Source organism: Solanum stenotomum, chromosome 8 (assembly GCF_019186545.1).
Source record: "Solanum stenotomum isolate F172 chromosome 8, ASM1918654v1, whole genome shotgun sequence".
Classification (NCBI taxonomy): Eukaryota; Viridiplantae; Streptophyta; class Magnoliopsida; order Solanales; family Solanaceae; genus Solanum; species Solanum stenotomum.
The window spans coordinates 20,897,966-20,923,655 of NC_064289.1; the positions used below are offsets into that span (position 1 = coordinate 20,897,966).

General features: G+C 29.3%; 2 protein-coding genes across 2 annotated transcripts in view; both read right to left on the reverse strand.

Annotated features, from left to right (window-relative positions):
* Positions 1 to 25,690, reverse strand: part of LOC125873319 (hydroxyacylglutathione hydrolase 2, mitochondrial-like) — a 195,157-nt gene that overhangs the window by 73,835 nt on the left and 95,632 nt on the right. The window lies entirely within an intron of this gene.
* On the reverse strand, positions 21,076 to 21,825 carry LOC125873327 (auxin-responsive protein SAUR32-like). The gene has a single exon (XM_049554239.1). The coding sequence runs from the start codon at positions 21,604 to 21,606 to the stop codon at positions 21,253 to 21,255; it is 354 nt and encodes a 117-aa protein (XP_049410196.1). The 5' UTR covers positions 21,607 to 21,825; the 3' UTR covers positions 21,076 to 21,252.

The following is a 25,690-nucleotide window of genomic DNA, read 5'->3' on the forward strand; positions in this document are numbered from 1 at the left end:
AGCATATATGATCATTTTCTCAAAGTTCGATAGTATATTTGATTCTTTTCTTTATTTTAATTAAGAATAGAATAAATATTTCAAAGTCAAATTATTATTAAATATAGAAATGTGATATATTTTTTAGAATTGGCTAAAAATAAAACTGAAGTTATATAAATTGATTTGAGGTGAATCATATAAATTGAGGCACACGAATAATTATTTTCTGCATTTTTATATTTAAAAACAAAGAGATGTGTTTTAATAAACATTTAGTGATAGTTCGAATACGAAATTTGCATATTTTATAATTCAGATATGAAATTCATAAAAAACATTATACTTTAAGTGTATTTTTCATCATTAATAAAATAATTTATCGTCACACAGAATTTCATAATTTACTTTAAGTCACAAAATTCAACTATAGTTTTCTTTCTTAAACTCCTACTCCAACTCCATATAAAGTGAAATTATTTCATATACAATGAGCGAAGGGAATATTAATTTAAAATGAGACCATAAAAAGTTGAAGGTCTAAAGCCATTGCTTTCATCGGGACAATATTCACATAAAATGAAATTTTACGCTTTTACATAACATAATATAATACAATAAAATTTAAATTCAATCCAAACAATTACAATACAATATATTACAACAGATAATAACCATTCAAACTAAAAAAAAATAAACTTGAAATCAAAAGTTGACAATAACATTAATCATAGCAACCATTAACTCCACAAGAAAAAAGAACAATTCTATTTCTTGAGGTTCAAATGGTCGATAATTAATTTTTTTTATTTCATGACATTAATTCATATAACATAGCAAAACACTTATAATTAATAATAACTCCAATAAAAAATCTTAATTAATTAACATTGTTTGGTGCAGAAGCAACAGTGACGGAGTCCACCGCAATGGCCGCTGCTAAACCTCTCCATACTGCAAATGAAACTACACTTCCACTTATTGAAGCATAACCCCTTGAACCGGTGGCTCTGCGACTCGCAAGTCTTCACCTCCGCTACTATCCCTGTATATTATATAACGTTACAGACAAATTCAGAATCTAGAGTCACATTGGTATGTCTAGAGTGAAGAATAAATAATTGAGTAAATATACCTATGTTTATTTTAATAATTTAAATGAGATGATAATTCAATTTAAAATGGTTCTATCAAAGTAGTTAGAGTCGTGAGTTCAAGCCTCACTTTGAATTTATTATTAAAAAATATTCTACATGCTTCATGAAAAGCTTGCTGAGAAGATCATTATATTAAAATCGTGAAAGCTAGATAAGCTTGTACGTACATCGACTAATTTAAAGGAATATCTATCACAATCCACCAGAAACAAATATCAAATAACTCTTTTCGACTAAGACTACAACATATAGAAACATCACCTAGTGTTTTTTTTATCTCGAGAAGATCATATATAATTGAGTATTTAAACTTTTAGAGGTGATACTCCGACATCAACAACTAGTTTTAAAATGTGTCTGATCTTACTATATGTTTAATATTTTAACTTTTTTTAATATGTATAATTCAAAATGAAAACAATAAATTCGATTAACATCTTAAATCGGTCTCTTGAGTAAACATACTACGTAGTAATTAACAACCGGTAAACCATGGTCCTTATAAGTGTAGTATTCTTAATTTTGAGTCATAACAAAAAAAAAAAAAACTAAAACAAAGACTTTTGAAGCTCTTAATTTTATATGTATATTAAACAGTGATTAGCGACAAATCATATTCTGTCGTTATTTAACATGCACTTATTTTCTTCCCAATGCAAAAGATTATTAATAATTATAATTGCAAAATAATTATTGCATCAATAACTTAAAATGTTCTTTGATACCTGTTTTAAACTGTCCACATTTTTCCAATACCTCTTAATATTCTCTCTCATCAGAGCTACTCAGTGAATAAGTATCACAAAAAATAAGGAGTCATTTACATTATGATGATGCTAAGTCAAACCAAGCTTCAAGGACTTGTTGCACGCTTTTGTATACACTTCATTGTTTATGTAGTTTCAAATTTTTAAATGTAGGACTTTTTGCAAGTATCAATGTCTCTATTAGTTATATGTGGAAAGTGCAACAGTCTGGATTTGTAGAGTTTTGATCAGGATCGCACATTATTTTGATGTTGCTATTCAAAGAGTTAGCATACTGACAAGTTTGCTTGAAATTATATGCCCCTCTGTAATAATTTTAATCATTTTCTTCAATAATAGGTGGTGAAATTAAAGTTTGAATGACTACGCTACCGAGGATAGTGTTGGTTGCAGGTTGTAAATGAACTCCTAATCTTTAACTCTTACATTTGCCTATGCCAAATCACCAAGAATTTTGAATTTTATGTGTTGGCTCATTTGCACTTTGAGCCCCTATTTCGTGCTGCTCTTCAATTATGTCTCTTTTAAGAAATCATTTTCTAACGCAACATAAATTTATATTTCCGTATCATAATATCTTCCAACTTAATGTCAGACATAACTTCAGCTTCTAAAGTACTTATTTTCGACTAGACTTAATGTCAGACAAATATATATGTATACCAACATATATACAATTATCTGATAGATATACAACTACAGTTCGCCTCTCTCCACTCCATGTCCTCTCTCGCTNGGCTCATTTGCACTTTGAGCCCCTATTTCGTCTTGCTCTTCAATTATGTCTCTCCTAAGAAATCATTTTCTAACGCAACATAAATATATATTTCCGTATCATAATATCTTCCAACTTAATGTCAGACATAACTTCAGCTTCTAAAGTACTTATTTTCGACTAGACTTAATGTCAGGCAAATATATATGTATACCAACATATATACAATTATCTGATAGATATACAACTATAGTTCGCCTCTCTCCACTCCCTGTCCTCTCTCGCTCGTCTCTCTTCTCTCTCCCAATCTCACTCGTCTCTTTCCTCTCTCTAACATGTAACTACGAATCGTAATTAGCAAACTATAGTTATGAAGCATAATTAAGTTATTTTTGAGTGACTATATGCAAAAATTCCTCAATTTTTTTATAATAATTGATTATGTATTTTATTTTTTTACAATTTTGAAATATTTTTTGTATTTGAATGTACTGCTATTTTAGAAGTGAGTTAGAAAATAAACTATAAGTTGTTTTCTAAATTTGCAACATAAATATTTAAATTTTCACATTCGAATTTCGACAAAAAAGAGGGATGCAACACGAGGACTTCTCAGGTGTCACCATCCTAGTACTACTCTCGCCCAAGCACACTTAACTTTGGATTAAAATTTTTTTTGAAGAAAATATGAATCGTAATTTTTATAGTCAAACAAATAACTTCAAAGCTAAATAAAATGAGCGACCGCACAAACATTTTTTTAAATTTTTTTTAATGTCAACAAAAAGAATACGGAGTTGCTAAACAAAATTTTCTTCGTTTTTGAATGTTTGGGTGAATCTTACCATTGACATATAGTAGAATCCCTCCATTTACATCTATTGTCCACTATATTAAAAATATATTTTTACTTTTACTTTTCACTTTTTAGCATATCATGAAGAAGTTTTTATTTTTTATATTCTATATTTTATCCTCAACATTAATTACTTATTTCAAATCATTTTCAAGGTTTATCATTATATATCAATTCATATGATTATTGTTGTAGAATACTCATATTAATCATAACTTAAGAGACATGAAATTTTAAGTGGACAAATAAAAACAAATGCCACAATTGCAAGTAAAATGATAATATTCAAGTGAGCCCCATTTTTTATTTAATGCATAATTGTTTTGTATTTTGTATCAATTGTATTCGAAATACAACGAATACAACTGTATTCATCCTCTCTTATATTGGATAAAATTAAGAGTGAACGAGCGTGTCGTGTTGAATATGAGTTGATCGAAAATGAGTTGAACAAAAATGAACAAAGTATTCGGCAAGACTCATATTTTAAATGATTAAAAATGAGTTACCCAATGAATAATNGGTTTATCATTATATATCAATTCATATGATTATTGTTGTAGAATACTCATATTAATCATAACTTAAGAGACATAAAATTTTAAGTGGACAAATCAAAACAAACGAAATAAATTATAAATATACACGGACGCCACAATTGCAAGTAAAATGATAATATTCAAATGAGCCTCATTTTTTATTTAATGCATAATTGTTTTGTATTTTGTATCAATTGTATTCGAAATACAATGAATATAACTGTATTCATCCTCTCTTATATTGGATAAAATTAGGAGTGAACGAGCGTGTCGTGTCGAATATGAGTCGATCGAAAATGAGTTGAACAAAAATGAACAAAGTACTTTGCTAGACTCATATTTTAAATGATTAAAAATGAGTTACCCAATGAATAATATGAATACCCATATTATAGTAGGGATTTAGTTAATAGCTTTAAACACAAAACCTTTTTAAAGTTTTTTTTTATCACACCACACTTCCTACCAGCCGCCTCTCCCAAAAAAATGTAAAAAGAATGTTAGTTTATTTTTTAATAATAAAAAAAATTAAAGTTTTTTTTATCACCCCACCCTTCCCCTACCATCCCCCCCCAGCTCTACTAGACCCCGCACCCATTTTATAAAAAAAATAATTCTTTTTAGAGGTTTTTCTTACCACCCCATCCTCGAGTTTTTGGCTAAAAACATCCTTAAACTATATCCTCAATTTAAATTACATCTTTAAATTATCCTTCTTAACAAAAAAAACATCCTCCAAGTATTTAAAACTTAACAACTTTCATTTCTCTATTAAAATTTGTCAAAAAATTAACGAATTCCACACAAAAACATATGCAATTCATACTATTCTCATAAAAAAGTTCTATAATATTATTACCGGTTGGAAAAAACATCCAAAATAAAAATAAAAATTGAGACTCATGTTTACTGTTAAAAAAATCAATGTTAGGACGGTGTTAGTCTACGAGGAGACATGATTTGCTCTTCTCCTTTACCAATTGAATGAAGTTGGAGCTTAAGTTCACACTATCTTCACCTTGCAAAGTCAAAATGTCGTTAGATTTGGAGCATATTGATAATTGAGGTGATCAAGATTCAACTAATTTTGATCACTACTAAGTTTCATTTTCAATTATTAGAGTAAAAGTCTCCGATCGACACCACTTTTTGCAGATTCAATGAAAGAAAACATTTCCATTGATAATTCTTTGACATCAAATCAAATGAAAAGTAAATAAAAATAAAATTGTTAATTAAAAGGAAGACAATGCAAAACGTTGTTACTAAAAAAAGTTATAATATTATTTTAGATGTATGTAGAATGAACATAATTGGTTTATTGGGGTGATTTAAGGAGTTTAATTTGTTGAGAGTAGTGTGAACCGTACATCTTGTTGTGAAGAATTTGTTAATTTTTGATAAATTTTAACAAAAGGATGAAAGTTGTCAAATTGTAAATAATTGAGGGATGTTTTTTGTTAAGAAAAATAATTTAAGGATGTAGTTTAAGTTGATGGTATAGTTTAAGGATGTTTCTTTTAAGAATGAACATTTTTTTACCCATTTAACTACCCGCTTTTAAATGGATAGTAGGAGTATTAGTCATTTTTATCCATTTTAAATGAGTTGGGTACTCAACCCATTTAAAATGGATAAATATGAGTGGATACTCATAAATTAGAGAACATTTTAGAAATAACAAACATAATAGACATAATAAGACTCTATAGCTATATTTTTGATAATTACGCTTCATAGCTCTAATTCCGTTTGCTATGGAGGTTGCGGTTTATATATTTCTGCCCATTTGTATATTTCACTTGCGAATATATAAATAGGGTTGTACGTATATATGAATTCTATATTTATACATTTAGAAAAATTTTAGAACTTCATTTGTATATTTCGCTTACCAATATACACACAAGGTAATTTATTATGATTTTTTCATAAATCGTATACAATAGCTAGGGTAAACATATATAAAATTTTGGATTTATACAAATCGGGAACTGAATTATACAAATTCTTCATTTATACAAATCAGACGAATTATACAAATAAGACGAATAGCAAAATAGGGCGTAATTGTAGTTGCGAATTAGAATTTCCCTTAACAGTAGCTATAACATTTAATATGGTTTAAATGTTTGTTATTCTGTACAATTTTCCCTATAAATTACCTATTCTGCCACCCCTAAACATGGAAGATGAACACATATTGTCATCGTATGAATACAAAAACAAATATGATTTTTCTAACACAATTGATATAAAATATAAACTCTCACCTTATTTGATTGAATACAATGCTACATAATACATTTGAAAAGATTTCTTATTAATAGCCGAAGAGAGAGAGAGGGGCAAGGAAGAAAATTTGCTATAAAAACAACATAATATTTTTTTGTAATTTTTAAAATTATAGCTATTTTCTACAAATATATTGATATTTTTACCTTATTCCATAATTTCTCTTAAATTTTAACTGTACCGTTTTACGGGTAAACATTATCCTAATCTAGCACTAGCTGTTGCTCACTTATAATCTCCGTATGCTTACTTCCCTTTCCTCTCCCTACTTGATTAAAATCTTATGTGATACTTTTTATTATTATTTCTTCTTACAAGAACAACTTTTTAAATATTTGATAATACTTGTTATTAATACATTTTTATTATTATAATTATAGAAACCTCATGACAACTTTTAAATTATTTTGAAAACTGTATCGAGTCAAACATAATCACATAACTAAGTTATAGGGCTTGTTGCACACTCTAGAGAGGTGACTAGTGACCATTTCAAAACCCTAAACTATGGAGGTGTTTCCGTGAAGGAAAATAATTTTTAGAAAAATATGTGGATTTTTTAATTTACTTTTTTTTTGTGTTCCATATATAAATAAAAAATATTACTCTTAAAGTATTTGCTTATAATATAAATAAATACTATATGAAGTGGTTAAGAGGTGCGTGAGGGCTACATAGGTGGGCGGAAAATGAGGAATCTTAAGAGGGTGAGGATGACCCAGAAGAAATAATTTTTAAATATTTGATCAATTGAACATAGAAAAATCAAAAAATATTTCCTGAAAAATATTTTTCTCCTTACCGAACACACCCTATGTTTATAATTTTTCATAGTCAACTAGTAATAGCAGTAGCACAATTTTACCAAAATGATGAGATGCACTATATATAGGTTGATATTGGTATGCAATTTGATATGGAATTACTAGTTATTTTCTGCTTTTATTCTTGCATAATTAATCTCAACATTACTAATATATCATTTAATGTTAAGGGTATAATTCAATTTTCTTGACATGACAATCTCTATTAATGACTCCAATTTTCATTTTTTATTTCATTTTTTCATTTTTGCTATTTTCTACGTCTCATATTAGATGGGCATCTTACTAAAAATGTTTGTCCCATATTACTTGAGCACTTACTAAATTAAGATAAAATTAATTAATTTTTTTCTATTTTACCCCTACAATTAATGCTTTCTAGATTACTGCACTTCCTTTTTTTCTCATTAATTTTAATGTGCATTGATATAAACGAAGGGCAAAATGATGAAGTCTTCCAATGTATTAATGATTTTTTAATCACCATATAAAGTTAAAAGTGTCCATCTAATATGGAACGGAGAGAATAATAGTCCTGTGCTTAAATTATAATTCAAATATTAATTAAATAAAAGATAAACCAAAGATACAAGAAATCAGGAGAATCGTAAAGAAGGTGTCCAAAAGTTGTGGAATATTTGAATGATAATTTTTTCTTTAAAGGATAAACCATTGTTGGAATAAACAAAAATGATAACAAAACATATGTTGTAGTGATTGTTGCATCCAGCACAAGTAATTTGACATTTTGGTCCAATTGCCCACTTGCATTCATATATACACCTTTATATGTTTACTAGACACAAATGTCCGTGCTAGCCGAAGTTTAATATCTGTTATTCTTTTATCTTTTTTTATGTGATATAGATCAAATTTAGAGAATTAATTAAATTTTAATATAATTTTTAAATATTTTAAGTTTTTTAATTATTGTAATTTATAGTATTTTTTACGTAATTTTTAAATAATATATGTTACTTCTCTTGTCCCAATATATGTAGCACATATAGAAATTCAAGAGTCAATCAAATGTTGTTAATTATTGAGATTTACAATATTTTTTACGTAGTTTCCAAATTAAATAATACTTGTTACTTCTTTTATCTCATTTTATGTGACACAAATAGATTTATTGTATGAATCAATCATTTTTTTATAAGCAATTGAATTTTTTATATGATTTTTTTACAAATATTTTAAGTTGTCAATTATAATGATTTATAGTATTTTTACATATTTTTTTAAATATATAAAAAATTAAAAAATAAGACAAACAAATTAAACGAAAGAAAAAATAAATAGACAAATATATATGTAAGTGTGGAACTACACAGGTGTTACAGACATGTTAACCATCATCTATGTGGTTATCCACACTTATATATAAGTAGTAGAATCAACTCAACATAAGTCGTGTTACGGTCCCTTAAAGTTGTTCGCATAATTCACTTAGACACCTATTGAGCATTTTTACCATTCAAAATATGTACCTATTAAATACTTTTTGGTGACATGGCATCATGAGTGTATTACACATCAAGTGCGTGAAACCATATACTTTTTTTTGCAGACCAATCAAAAATGGACATCAACATTAGAAATATTATAACTTACATATAATTTTTTTTTTAAAAAACCCTAGTATCATCTTCCCCAATTTGTCTTCCCTCACTACTCAATCCAATATTGTCATCAAGCGAATTCCTTTGTCACCATCCCTCGACACACCTCTTTTCCATCCAATCCTTCATTTTTCGGAAAAGGCATAAGTTATCCCTTGAATTTGTGTCGAAAAGTCAGTTACACACTCAAACAATATTGGCGACCTATTACACACCTAATCTTGTTCAAAGTGATATTAATATCCCCTTCCGAAGACAATTTCACTTCTGTAGAAAGAAGTGTTGTACACACGTTTTCATACATAAATAATATTTTTTTTAATTTTAAAAATCTTTATCTCTTGATATTTTCTTCAATTTTGCAAAAGAATAAAGATTTGGGCATCTTCCTCCTCTCACCAGACACTTCTCTTTTTAAAATTTATTTCTTCTTCTTCTCCATTGTTCATAAATTGAAGGAAAAAAATAAAAATTTGAAGAGAAAATAGGAGTCAGTAAGTCAATTATGAAGTTAAGAGATGTTGGCGATAGGCGATGGGCAACACCATTGTTGCCGGTGGAACAAATAAAATTTTTAGATCTGTAAAAAACTTGATAACTAATATGTAAATCAAGCATTTCATTAGTATTCTTTGTGTGTAATGATTAATCAAATGTGCTATTGATGATTTGAGACATAAAATGGACATTGTGGTGATTGTAGGTAGTGCTTCGGCGAGAATAGAGAAAACAAAGATGGAGAAATTATTTTCTTTGATGAACTTTTGATAAATTTAGGCAATATAATCATGAATTTTATGCTTAAATGTTATAAGATTTTCAATAGAAATCATTATCTTTCTCGTAATTATTTTTTGGTAATCTTCTCCGGTGAATCCTCCGGCGAGTTCGAACGGAAAAATCATGAATTTTAAGTTGAAAATTATTATCTTTTCTTTGGAAGTCATCATATTCTCCACTCCTTTCTATTTCTTTTTATGAGTTCCTCTTTAAGGTAGAGTGTTGGATGTGCTTCCATTGTTCAAATCTAGTGATTCCTTAAGAAGAAGAACAACTCAAAATTAAGAAAAATGTAAATGCTTTAAAGAAATTGGGGCCACCAATAAAAAGATTAAAAAAGAAAGAAAATTGAAATAATTAATACATTAAAAATTATACTCACGCATATACTATTAGTGCCGTGTGTTCAAATTTTTCATTCTAACATATTTTTTTTCTTCCCGCGCACTTAAGGAAGGTGAACACACTTTCTTTGTCATGTCACATTCTGAGGGAATATTAATATCACTTTGAACAAGATTAGGTGTGTAATATGTCGCCGTAATATATAGTTTAAGCGTGTAACTGACTTTTCGGTACAAGTTCAGGAGGAAATTTATGCCTTTTCCCTCATTCTTTCTTTCTTTCTAGCATCATGTCGCCATCATCAATATAGTCGTCATTGTTTTCTTCATCGAAAAAGCATCAATTAGATACTAATAACTAGTCAAAACACAAAAAATCAAAATAATTTACTGATAAAGATTTTCGTTTGAGTTATAGAAGAGNATTTTGCAAAAGAATAAAGATTTGGGCATCTTCCTCCTCTCACCATACATTTCTCTTTTTAAAATCTATTTCTTCTTCTTCTCCATTGCTCATAAATTGAAGGAAAAAAAATAAAAATTTGAAGAGAAAATAGAAGTTAGTAAGTCAATTATGAAGTTAAGAGATGTTGGCGATAGGCGATGGGCAACACCATTGTTGCCGGTGGAACAAATAAAATTTTCAGATCTGTAAAAAACTTGATAACTAATATGTAAATCAAGCATTTCATTTGTATTCTTTGTGTGTAATGATTAATCAAATATGCTATTGATGATTTGAGACATAAAATGGATATTGTGGTGATTGTAGGTAGTGCTCCGGCGAGAATAGAGAAGACAAAGATGGAGAAATCATTTTCTTCGATGAACTTTTGATAAATTTAGGCAATATAATCATGAATTTTATGCTTAAATGTTATAAGATTTTCAATAGAAATCATTATCTTTCTCGTAATTATTTTTTGGTAATCTTCTCCGGTGAATCCTCCGGCGAGTTCGAACGGAAAAATTATGAATTTTAAGTTGAAAATTATTAACTTTTCTTTGGAAGTCATCATATTCTCCACTCCTTTGTATTTCTTTTTATGAGTTCCTCTTTAAGGTAGAGTGTTGGATGTGCTTCCATTGTTCAAATCTAGTGATTCCTTAAGAAGAAGAACAACTCAAAATTAAGAAAAATGTAAATGCTTTAAAGAGATTGGGGCCACCAATAAAAAGATTAAAAAGAAAGAAAATTGAAATAATTAATACATTAAAAATTATACTCACGCATATATTATTAGTGCCATGTGTTCAAATTTTTCATTCTAACGTATTTTTTTTTCTTCTCACGCACCTTACCAAGATGAACACACTTTCTTTGTCATGTCACGTTCTGAGGGAGTATTAATATCACTTTGAACAAGATTAGGTGTGTAATAGGTCGCCGTAATATATAGTTTAAGCGTGTAACTGACTTTTCGGTACAAGTTTAGGGGGAAATTTATGCCTTTTCCCTCATTCTTTCTTTCTTTCTAGAATCATGTCGCCATCATCAATATAGTCGCCATTGTTCTCTTCATCGAAAAAGCATCAATTAAATACTAATAACTAGTCAAAACACAAAAAATCAAAAGAATTTACTGATAAAGATTTTCGTTTGAGTTATAGAAGAGAATTTCATCAAAAATAAAAATTAAAATGAGTCAAAAATAATTCCGGCGAAACTCCATTTTTTTCGACAAGACTAATACATATCTGAAATTATTTTCTTTGAAATCATTAAAGGAGAGGAGGTAGGTGTGAGATTATCGGGGTGAGGATGATTTTCGGAGTGTGGGTGGTTTCAATCGGAGGCGGTTGTGTACTAGCAAAGAAAAAAATGGGGAAGGATGAACGTCGGGGTAGGTGGGTGCCTGGAGTCTTTGGCAAAGAAGAAAATAAGGACATGTCCGTCTTAACCACTAGGCCATTAAAGTTATTGCTTGGGGCCCCATATTTTTGGGGGCTCCCAATTTAAAAAAAAATAGTTATACATATTACTTAAAATTATATGTATTTTTAAATTAAAAAAACCATGCAAGAAGTATAATAAAACAAAATAACTGTTAGTTTTCCCCACTTTTCTAAGGGAATGAAACACTTTTTGAAAATAATTTCCTTAAATTTATCTCCTAAAAGTTTGACCTTATACTCATCTTTTTTATTCTCTATTTTATTATTTTTATTCTCAATATTGAACTCTCTCCTAAAAAAAAATGATTTGATGTTGCTTACGAGTTAAAAAAGAACAAAAATTGCTTTTCAGTGTCTTCTTCAAAATCTTAAGAAGTGCAACAAACAATCATTATATTGAAGGAACGCGACACTATTTCAATATTGTTATATCAACTCATCAAATTCGTGAGCCAGATTTTATTATTCTAACTTTATTTTATAATTTTTCTTGAACTTTTGTTATTATGGTGGGAGTGATTCACCCTAACCAGAGGTCTCGGGTTCGAGCCCTGGGTATGGACAAAATTATGTTGGGAGCGCCACCCCCGAATGGGCTCTCCAGAGCTCGATCAGAATTTAGTCGGAGCTCCAATGTGGGTTCCGAACACCGAGTGGGAAACCATATATATATATTAAGAGAAACAATACAAGTAGAAGATAATGATTTAATGGAAATACTCAATCAAATAAAAAGACTTGATTTTTTTCCTAATACATATATTGCTTATAGAATAATGCTAACAATTCCTCTTTAAGGTTTGACTTTAGGCCTCCAATCTTGTTGAGTCGCCCCTAAATGAGGAGAAAGGTTTTTACTTTTTTTTTGGGGGGGGGGNACACAATTTTGATTTGATTTTATTTTTAATTGTTATTATGGGCCCAAGGCCACATGTCTTATTCTTATTAGTTACTATGTCATGTCATCGCGAGTGTATGACAGACAATTTCTATTTTTAGTTGATTGTCAAAAAATGTTTAATAAGTATTTTTTTTACTAATAAAGGTTTTCAATTAGAACAAACGTGAGATAAAATATTCAAGTGAAATATGCGAATAACTTTAAGTGGCTACAAATGACTTAAGCCACCTAAAATTAGAGATGTAATATGGTTCAATTCATTCAATTCGGGTTAATTCACACCAGCTTTGAAATTTAATGGGTAGATTAAGCTAGTTCATTATTTTGGTAAGCCAGAATAGTCAGCCAATTCATTACTACATGTGCTGTCCACGTTGGGTTAGTTCTTTTTTTTTTTAATGAAATGTTAACACAAATATCGATACGACAATATTATATAGTGTTACTATTTGTTAATCAGGTCTCAAATCTAATAATAAAATAATCTTAATAATACTTACTTATTGTTAGGATCGAAATAATTAGGTGTCATATGGAAGCAAACAAAGCAAATCACGAAAGGCCATGAGTAAGAAGACAAACTGGAAATATATCATAATACAAAAAGATTTAATGTGGTGTGGTCAATCGACCTGCATCCACAAAGGAGATAAGCAATTCACTATATAAATATGAGAGTACAAAATATCAAGAGAAATAACCTCACCCAATTAACTCGGAATACAAAGAGGTTCACGCAAGTACATAACGTATCACTTGTGTCCCACAAATTCTTCTATAACCGAAACTCTCAAAGCCCTTAGGACTACATTGTGAATGCAGATTAAGTTAGAATGAACGAGCCTCTATTTACGGAGTCCTAACTCTTTTCCTATAAGAAAATGACTAGCCAAATATGGAGACTTTGTGTTTTCCTTTTAGGAAAAAGAAAATCTATTTAATTATGAAAAGAAACTTCAAGACAAATACCCAACACTTATTAAGTTTAACTTCAACAAAAGATTTTAGTTGTATGACTTTAATTTGAAATCATTGTCATTCTATGCAAATATCTTGATTTATATTTGGAATTTTGGACCTTGTAATATTTATATATATGATGGTTTAAGACTTTAAATTTGGAGTTCTCTCGTTATTTTTAATACTCTATTTTATTGTTATTTTTTAATGATCTTTTTATTTGGTCTATGGGCTGCTCCAACCCCCATTGCTCAAGCTTACGAGTCAATGAGCTTATTCGGACGGGGCTAAAAAATTTATTCTTAAATGACTTTGAAAATTGCAACTTAACCCTATTAATTCACAAATTGAGTTGGACCGGCCATGAACCTACTCATATTATTGATGATTTTAAGTTTTTACTTGAAAAGATATTTTATTTTCCGTTCACTCGCACCTAAATAGAAAAGAAAAGAAATGAAGTCAAAATCAAATATTGTAATTTTTAGTTATTCAAAACGAAGAGGACAAGGACCTCATCAACACCATATATAGGAAGACTTGTGAAGAGAAATCACTTCTCCCACCATTGGATTTTTGTACCAATTCAAGTCAACTTTGGGAAATGCATCTTAACATATTCCAGGTCAAACACCTTCTTTGGCATCCACTTATACGTAATTATTCTTTATCTATGTTAATTCAAAATAATTGTCATTTTAAAAAAATTAGAAAAACATTATGGTAATTTATTTTTTCATCAAATTTATCCAACACTTAAGTTCTGAGGTAGGGCTGTTCAAAATCGAACTGAAATTGATAACTCGCATCGAAAAAAAGTTATTAATTTATCAATAATGAGTTATTGGTTTAGCGGTTTGATAACAATTTTGATTTTTTTTTTCTTATCGGGTTACCCGTTCTTAACGGTTTGAGGTTTTTTCTTAACGGGTTAACCAATAACCCGATAGCAAATTAAATAATTGTATTTATACCATTTTGTATATAAAGTACTCCTTGGCTTAGAGTTTGGTTTCCTACTTTTATTTCTTGTTGTCTCAAACTCTCGGTTATTCTACAATATAAAAGTGTTTGTTTTTGAGCAAAGATGTAACGTATGAACTCATGTGCATGGTTCATTTGGTTTGTCACCTTGTTTCTAAGTGATTTTGAATGATTTTTTCTATGTCAAATCTTAAAGGTGAAGCCGATAACCGAATCGATAACAATCAATAACTGATAAACCAATAACCGATAAATCAATATCTTAATGGTTCTATAACAATTTAACATCTCTCAAACCGATAACCAATAAGTTAAACCGATAAACTTTAAAACCGAACCGAACCAATCAATATGCAGTCGGACTCTGAGGAGAGATAATGAATATTTTTTTAAAAAAACTGATAGAAAGATAATTTAATCATATACTAACTTTTATAACTTATGTTACGTTATTAATTTTATTTTATAAATTATGTTAAATGAATCTTATTTTCAAGGAGGGGAACATGATGGAGCGTCTAAAAAGTAAATTGTCTTTTTAAAGAGTCCTATTAGTCAAGAAAAACGTCCACTTTAATTAAATTCAGAAGTAGTATTAGTTGGTTACAGTTCAATTAGAGAAATATAGCACCATCTCCCAGGTTGTGTCAAACTCACCAGTAATGAAAATTTCCTCACATGGCCTTAATGGTTTTTGTGCTCCACCTTAGTCCTTTTTTGGGTTGGTTTCCTTTAGATGTCTTGTATTCGTTTTGATGTTTGATTAATTTAAATTTATATTGTATTATGATTGAAAAAGATACTTGATTTCATCAATTGTACTACATTTTCTGGTGATCCACTGTAGCACTCAATGTTTTCAAAAATATTTTTGGATGAATCTCGGAGGTGAGCTGTCTCGGGGCGGGGAGTATCAAAAACGCTCCAGGGTGCAAATTAAAAACGTAGATTCATAGGGCGCAAATCCTATAATTTGGGGCGTAACCTTGAGCGTAAAACCATAAGCTCTGAACGTAAAATCGTACGCTCTAGACATTTTTTTTTTTGGTTTTTCAATCTTTTTTTGCATTAAATCATATTTTTTGTTATTGGTGTAATGACATTTCTCAAATAGTAATTATAATATTTTTTTTCTTCATTATTAGTTATTAATCCCTATCTCAAATAAAAATCATAATATATTTTTCTATATATTATAGATTATTTATTAAAATTTATTTGTAAAATCATTGAAAGTTTTACTTTTGCTTATTTTCTTGGTAATAAAATTAAAAAACTTGAATATACATGATACTATGCATCATAGATCCATGAAGCTTACGTCCTGTGTCTCAAAACTTACGTTTTACCTCGTACGATATAAAACGCTTCACCTCACGTTCACGCCTTTTAAAACATTGGACTCAGAGGCGTATCTAAGGGGGGGTCACCAGGTTCACGTGAACCCATGGTCCCCTCCCGAGAGCATATTTAGTAGTGTTATATTTTAAAGAAAGTATTGAAATATAGGTTTGTGAACCTACACTTGAAGTATCATATAATGCGATTATGACTGGGTGCACCTCTCTCCGCGAGGTTAGAAATTTGAATTATATTTATCCTGTTTTATTTTTCTTTCTAAATGTCGGACCGATCAAATTTATATCATAAATCAATCTTTTTATAACAGTGCACTCATTATCTCAAAATCCTGAATACGCCTCTGCCACTACATAATCGGCTCAAATGAAGTGTCAATATTAAGCCAAGAAACAATCATTAGTTGGATTCGTACGCAAAGCAATCTGCTTTTATGATCAATCTCTTGGCCCTCAACGTATTTTTAATAATCACATCTTTGAATATTTCATGGAGTTAAAATGTGTTTTAATTTTGTGATCTTAAATATATCACGCGAAAAGTTGAAATTAAAATGTTGCCAAAAAGGGGGCTAAAAAAAAGCAGATCATTCTTTATAAACCAGAGGGAGTATTTCTTTCATCTCATATTAATTGTTAGTTTTTATTTTATAAAATCAAAATAAAATTAATATTTTTCTTATTTTAACTTTGATATATGAGATATTCTCAAAGTTAATAATATCGTTTACATATCATAAGATTTGAAGAGTTCCAAGTTCCAACAAGTAATAATTATTGGTTGATGTTATACGATTGCTCAAATTCTATTTGGCATCGTTGTTGAGAGGTGAGAAATATTTATTTTGAGAAAAAAAAACTTGTTGAAAAATTAAGTGTATGACAAATCAGTAAAAATGCTTTTAAATGAAAGCAGAAACAGTTTTTCTAAAAAAATCAACTTTTTAAAATAAAGTAGAAGTACAAAAAATTATAAAGAAAGCTAGAAACAATTGTATTTGATTTTTTAAGGGACATATATAAATGATAAATGTAATACTAACTAATATGAGATGAAAAACGTACTTTCTATCAAAATACTTATGGGTCAATTTCACCCATTAAGATTTAGCTAAATGAAAAAAAAAAATCACTCTATCTTTATCAGTCCTATTGACATTTTGAACTATAATATATTATAATTTAGGATAAGAGTCTGAAAAATATCTCAACTTTGGTCAGATTTGCTGTTGCGATACTAAACTTTCATGAGGACTTATTACCTCTCTAGACTATTTAATACCGTATTTTTTACCCCCTGAACTATTTAATAGTGTATTTTAAAGGTATATATGTGTCCACGTGGACACATTGCTATTAATAATTTTGCATTATTTTTTATGTTCACGTAGACAAATATATATGTTTAAAATACGGTATTAAATAGTCTAGGAAGGTAATAGGTCCTCATGAAAGTTTAGTATCGCAACAACAAATTCGACCAAAATTGAGGTATTTTTCAGACCCTTATCCCTTATAATTTCTACTTACTTGATTGACATTAAGTCGAGTATTTGAAATCGTATCTTAGCCCTCAAGTTTTATGTCGGTAACCAAAGTTTTAAATTCTACACTAGTAAAACAAATCCTTTTAATAATGCATTCATGAGAAGGATATCTCAATAGTCAATACTCTTCGAAGTATATTCTTCTTGAAAAATAGATTCAAAAATTTTAAAATACAAAGAGACCTCGTAAAATAGTATTTTAAAAACAAAATTAAACAGGACAAGCTGTTGTATTCAAATTAAATTTTAAAATAGTAATTAATGGTAGTAGTAGAAATTAATTATAATTAGTTATATTCAAATAAAAAAAGAAACGTGGCATCGACACCATTGGGAAAGACTTGGCAAGGCAAGTAAACCAATTATAAAACTAATGTGTCAAAGTCATAATTCTAAGGTCAAATGCTTCTTTGGCATTCAAATATTAGTATTAATTAAACATTAAATGCCATGTGAAAATCTCTCTTCACATTGAATTTAAATAAAATACTATACTAGGTAAAATCGAATTTAGTAAAAAGAGCGAATCAAAAAAAGTCTCTCTTCTATAGGTTGTAATAAGCCTTGAACATTTATTTGTTTGATACTCCCTCCGTCCACAATTGTTTGGCAGGTATACTAAAAATAGATGTCCAAGATTAATTGTCAATTTAAACAATCAAGTAATAATTAGTCACTTTTTTCCAATTCTGCCCTTAATGATTGTGTAGTTCAATTGAAAAGTTATGTGAACTTTTGGTATTCTTGATATAGTAGGGTTATATTAGTCAAATTACACTTTGTATTAAATTTTCCTTGAGAAATGTGCATGACCTTACCCTGACAAACAATTGTGGACGGAGGGAGTAAGAATCAGGCATTCAAGNTTGAGAAATTGTTATCATTTATAAATTTGTAATATTTTCGACTTATCTAAAGTACCTATAATTTTTTGTTCATTCCACTAAGTCAAATTCAAATATTATTGTAAGCCACATTTTATATGAAAGCTAACATATTAAAAATTTATTGAACATAATTTTAATTGTTGAATGAAAATCAAATCAAATAGGAGCATTTTTTTTAATATAGTTTATAACATTTAAAGTGTTTTTTTTTTTTTTAAAAAAACTATAATTATAAATTGACTTTTCAATTAATAACAAATTTATAAAATGCGATTCACATCGCGCGAACAAGTTTACTAGTTTAGTAAAATGAGCGAATCAAAAAAAGTCTCTCTTCTATAGGTTGTAATAAGCCTTGAACATTTGTTCGATAAGAATCAAGTGGTATGCCTATTTGTCCCAATTAGATTCTCAGCTCAACAATCAATCTTGAATGGTATATCTATTTGTTCCAATTAGATTCAAGTGGGGCGTCAGAGCATAGGCACATGCTATCAGATAGTTTTTCTCGTATTTAAGCATGTCGTCGTTTCACATTGAGATGATAAATTAAATTTTTGAATTTATGAAAGAAGGCTTTACAGATAATAGATGCTATCGAAAATTTCAAAAAGCTTTAATTATTATCTTGTTCTTCCTCATTTTTAGTATCTTCCATGAAGGAAACCTAGGATCTCCTCTCCACCTTCACCCACCACCACCATCCACCCTTGTAGTATCCATTTCCTATTTAAGGAATTACTTGTAAAAAAAAAATATTTTAATTCAAAGAAAATGAACCTAATCGGCCTTAGTTTGTTGGTCTTTAACCTCTTTTCACAAATTTAACTATAAAACAAAACGACATTTTTTTTAGAAAATAATAATCGTAAACAATTCTTACACTATCATGTCATATTTATTCGGATATAATTTTAATTCCTTCACATTTCCCGTTTGTCAGAGGGACATTTACGTTCTTTATTACTAAATGTTAATATACGAAACAGTAAACCTAAAAAGTTATTTCAAAAGATTGTAATATATTGAAATTAAAACAAATCTAATTAGTAAAAAAAGGGTTAAAAACAATAAAAGTTGAAACTTATAATTAATTATGAATTATTAAAATACTACCTTTTCAAACAAAATATTTATTAATGATACTGAGAATCCACTCCAACCCAACCCCCCAATTAGCTTTGTAGTGAATTTTTAAGATCATGATATATTTTTCATGTGCCATCAAGTATGATTACTTGCCTTAATATTTTCTCATGGACCCATATTAAGTCTTCACATTCACATTATGAATCCATTAAACACCATTATAAATAAAATATATTTGCGCTGCATTATTTTATGATCTTACCTAGCCTTCTACATTAAGCTTAGTAGCAATCATTAAGTTGGTTTATTATTATTCGTTCACCGTTCACATATGCTTTGATTTACACTATTTATATATAATTCAAATATATAGAGCATGCGTTGAATCGTCTTTGATTTTTCGTATGTTAACTTTTTCATATTTTGAAAAAAAATCTTGACTCCGCCACTACATCTCTTGGCCCTTAAGTTCTAAAGCCGGTGATCTAAATCCCCCCAAAAAAAGTTAAAAAATCTTAGTGGAAGGGGTTAAATGTACCTTTCAAGATTATTCTTTCGAAAGAATTGATGCAAATTCCTTAAGAAACCGTGTCTTCAAAGTTAAATAAAAGAAGATAACAGTTGTCCAAATATACTTATCTTAAGAAAACTAGTATTCCAAATTCTCAATCAACCAATGCCGTCATCTCCCAGAAAAAGGAAGATCCAAAAGTATTGGATGAGATAGAATGCCAAAAAGCAAAGAACAAAAAAAGGTAACTTGAAACGCTAAACACCGAAATCGTTTACATTAATGCAAATATCAATAATTGATACCATAACTTAAATTAACAACTCATAATTCACACGAAAATAATTTTACTAGTAAGGAAACGCTCCCCTTAGCCAAAAGCGAAGAAATCATACATAAAAAGTATGAACAAGAAGGTCCACATAGTCCTTCGGGATGACTCAGTTGGTTTGGATGATGGTTATCCACACGGATGACCCGGGATCGATCCCCCCTCAATGCCTTTTGAGTCAAGCCTGTCGCATAGGGCTTGCCTAGTGCGGTTTACATCCCCTGTGTGGTTTGCAGGCTATTACACAGTGGGAGGTTTACCCAGTGCACACAAAGTGCTCACCACATAATGCTCACCTGAAGGGCAAAGGCTGTGACAGAAATTGTAGCGGTTGCGGGGTTAAAAAAAGAAAAGGTCCACATTTCAATAAAGAAAAGAACAAAGTGGATGACATTAAGTAGCGTCGAAATATTTAATTATACAATTAAATTAAACATTTGCCAAATTAAAAATTTATAATTTCTAGCTCACGTACCACGCCTGATTTCATCAGACTATCTAAGCTCCTTCATAAGTTGAATATTGAAGAACTAAACTTTTTTTTCAAAAAAAATTCTATTGGGGATAAGAGGAAGGCAAGGAGGAGATTATAAAGTGAAAAATAGAACTATAGTAAAGTGATAGTTCAAATAATCAACCAACTAAGTTACTGAGATCTCAGTTCGATGATAATGAAGTACTATCATCTCGTTGATTATCTTTCAACTAGACTCCATTGTAAAGAAGCAAAAAACAACAAAAACTCAATACTATTATTATATCATTCAATTTTCGTCATCGTCTTTCACAACAATTATGTATGTATATGAACATCTTGAGAAACAGCAAAAAATAAAGATACAGAGAGAAAAAAAAATCAAACACAAAAAAAAAATTCGAGTCAAAAAGTAGTTATAGTATTGGGAAGAAATCATGCTTTGAAGCACCAGGGATTATTGTGAGTATGCTGGTGTTGAGAAGTAGTTTCCTTATCAATTATCCCTTGAACATGTCGAAATTCTTCGATATGACAAGGAATATTAATAGGTCCATTATGATCAAATCCATATTCTTCCTCTGCTTCTTTCAATAGCTGCATAAACAGGGGATGATTTATGTATATCACTGGGATCACAAACCTCTGTTGCTCTTCACCTTGTCCTACTGTTACTGCCAAACATCCTTTCGGTATGTCCTTCAATTCTCTTTTTCCGTGATGATGATGGAGATGAAAATGGATATGAGGGACGTGAAAATGGAAATTGAGATGATGATTATGACCCATTTTTTTTTGTGTTTGAATCAAAATTGAAGAAAAAATACGGAGAAAGAGGTTGTTATAAGAAAACAGTAGAGAAAGGCCAAGGATCAGAAGCCGAGATGGCAAGTTTGAAGAGAGTAAAAGAAGAATCTGTTAGAGATTTTGGGATATTGCTCATCATCTACTGCATATATCTGATCTGTATTTGAAATTTTTGAGATAGAATTGGGGGTTTTGTAAGAGCCAGACAAGTCTATTTATATATAGGGGAAGAGGAATACTATAGTATTCTTAAAAGGATAAAATAAAATTAGCTGAAATGGTCAAGAGGAAAATTGTAATTGGCTAAATGCTTTGTTCGATCTGCTTTGATATGTTTTTACTTGAATTGAAGGTCAATAAAAAATAACCTTCTATCTTTTTAATAACCTTCGAACATTTCTTTTCGCATAATACATAAACATATTCTTAACTTGACTTTAGCTAGTAACTATGACCTTTAACTTTGTGTGTTCATAAGTATACACTTAAACTTGTATAAAATTAAACAAATAGATACATTCGTCATAAATGACAATTTTGTATCCTACGTGGCATCTTACATGTATTATGTCAGATAAGATACGTGTGTCTAGTTGTTTAATTTTATACAAATTTAAGTATCTAATTGTTTACATCCAAAGTTGAAGGATATACATGTCAGCTAAAACCAAGTTAAATGACATATTTATGTATTATGCCTTTTCCGACATTATACATGAAATTACACTGACTATATTATTGTTAATATTTCTATGCTTGCTTTGTTTTACTTTTTATGACATTTTTTTTTATTTTTAATCTATAAAAAAATAAGCATGTTTTATTTTTGATATAATGCATAAATGTATCTTTCTTGACATTCTACGTGACAATTTTAATCCTACATGATATTCTATATGGTGTTTCATGTATATTATATATATATATGACGTGTATCAACTTGTTCAACTTTATGCAAATTTAGAGATCAAAATATATTGTCACGACCACATGAGGATAATATTAGACTGTTTAAAAGGAACTCTCTTGATGGCTTAAAGGGCAAAGGCTTATATGGGAAGAGAAGTATACTAATTCAAACAATGACATGACATAATACAAAGTCAATTTTGCCGTTGATAGCGGGCCAGTTCTTTCTACTTTCATAACTTTGAGCAAATATATATCTATATGAATTAGCTTATTGACTTTTCAATATAGTATTATAAAAAAGGAGAAATAGTAACTTTGGTCCTTAAGTTATTATCTTATTGCGATTTTGATTCTTGACTTATATAACTTAGCATATTTAGCCTTGAGTTAATTAATGTGTTATTTTAATCTCTAAAATTAACAAATTTGATGATTATTATCTAAAGCAACACATATATTTATTCTCGGGTATCCTTTTACTTTTATTGACATCCAAATGTTATCTTCATTAATGAATGAACATTTAATCTACTGTCAGAATACCCTCCTTAGGATGAGATAATATTAAGAATTTGAATTTAATTTTTTTTTTATTTGAATTAAAATAAAAATTATTTTTTAGAACAAACAAAAGAATTTACTAATTAGTAAAAGTATTCAATTCAATTAAATTTGAGTGGGGAGTATTTTTAGGCCAAAAGGTGGAAGGAGGAGTATCTTTAAACTAAAAACAAAGGTGAATAATATTTTTAGACCAAAATGTGGAAGAAGAATATTTTAAGTTATTTCCATTAGAGTTGGGGATATTCTTGATGAAGCCTGAATGCACGTACTTTTTCATAATTTTTGTTTTTTTGCATATCTTGCATCTTCATTACGATAATATTACTCCATTCCATGATGCTAATGCCTTAAATTATTGTCAGTTGCTTCACAATTGATTGTGCACTCAACATTGACGCATACTTACCTTCAAAAGTCGAAAGAATTAATTTATCCATATGTCTATTTAACGAATTACAATATAATATTACATTTTTTTGCCTCTAACTTTTCGCTTGTGTGGATTATATAAAATACTCTGTGTTCTTAATCAAATTTTCTTAAACATTCAAAATGTACTAAGTCATATAACACAAGAACTAAAATCACAATAAGACAATAACTTGAGAATCGAAATTACTATTATCCATATAAAAAACGTAAATTTAGATGTAATATTAGGATTGACAAATGAATTGTCAAGTCATGAAATGTGGTGCACACTGCAGACTTAGGGCCCGTTTGGCCATGCGATATGGTATCATGATATGGAATCATGAGATGACATTGAAGTTTTGTTTGGACATGCGATATGGAATTTTTGTGTTGTATATTTTCTCATAAACATAAAAATCCCATAAGTTGTAAAACTATTAAAATAGCCCCAATTGTTTATTAAATCTTATCAAATAAATAAAAAATTATAAAATCGCATAATAAATTATTACAAAGCTATTTGTAATCCACTTAAGTAATTGTTTCATCTAACTTTAATTTAATAAAAAAAATTGAACATAAATTGTAGTGTATTAGTCTTTAATATAATCCTCCCACATAGTACGAACAATTTCCTCACGTTGAACTTGCATTTCTCGATCATGTGACTGAGAAGACAAACCAACATTATTACTTTGAGCCATTTGTTGGTCAATGTCATCCACAACTATATTTTCATGCTCATAGACCATAAATATTTCATCAGTACTTTGGTATTCTCACAAATAATTATGTTACACTGCACAAGCTATAACAATTTTCACTTGTATATCAATATCATAATAGTTCATGCCTTGTTTCAGTATTCTAAATATATTTTTCCAAGCTCCAAAAGTCTGTTAATCACATTGCGCAGAGATGAATGCCTATAATTAAACAGTTCTTTGGCATTTTGAGGCTCTCTTTCACTTCCTCGGTAATCCTGCAAATGATAGCGTAGTCATTTGTATGCATGGAGCTAAAAATCCTTTTGTGTTTCGGAAACCAGCATCAACAACATAATATTTATCTACCAACAAACATTTTATAAAGAATTACTACAAGCATACGTGACGTAAATGAGACAACTTTGTGTAAATAAATAATATTTATTCTAAGGATGTAATTTAAAGTTACCATGTGGCGGAAATGGAAATTGTGACGTTGGTTCAACAAGTGCATTCTCAAGTACTTTACTATCATGTGCAGTACCTTCCCAACCAACAGCAACAAAGGTAAATCGCATATCGAAATCACAAGCACATAAGATATTTTGTGATGTTCTTTCTTTGCGATTATGATATGCTTGTTGCACCGCTTTAGGAACCTCCCCTTCTATATATGTTCCACAAAACGCACCCACAATCNAATCACAAGCACATAAGATATTTTGTGATGTTCTTTCTTTGCGATTATGATATGCTTGTTGCACCGCTTTAGGAACCTCCCCTTCTATATATGTTCCATAAAACACACCCACAATCCTACCAAATAAAAAAAATACATCAATATTAGTTTAGTGAACATAAAATAAATTGGAAGCATTATAGAATGCACTTCATAAAAATAATGTTTGTAAGAGTAATAAAAATAGTGCTTCCAAGACAATGCAAAGTCATAAAATAAATATTATCTCTTTAAACAAAGTTGATAGGAAATATATAACTAAATACAAATAACTTACACATAAAATATAAATGTGCACTTATCAAGGCCATAAAAGAAATTTATTACTCAACAATCGGTTGGTGTGAGTTAAAGTGACTATATGTCGGTGAGAATAATAAATTTTATGTCGGTGAGAATAATAAATTTTAAAAAGTAATGATGTGATTATAAATTTTATCTACATATGAAATAAATGGATAGTAGATATAAATGTGGGGTTGTTTTAACAAAATATAAGCTCGTGGATCAATTTTTGTATTAAAATATCTCAAATCATGATATGGAATTCCCATATAATTCCATATCATGGTTTTTGAAGAATATAGAATCACATCTCATGATATGGAATCATGAGATGAAATTAGTGTAAAATCGCATGTCCAAACGCTGATTCCATCTCACGATACCATATCGTGATATGGTATCGCATGACCAAACACCTACTTAGTATCACTTGCGTCATGACTAC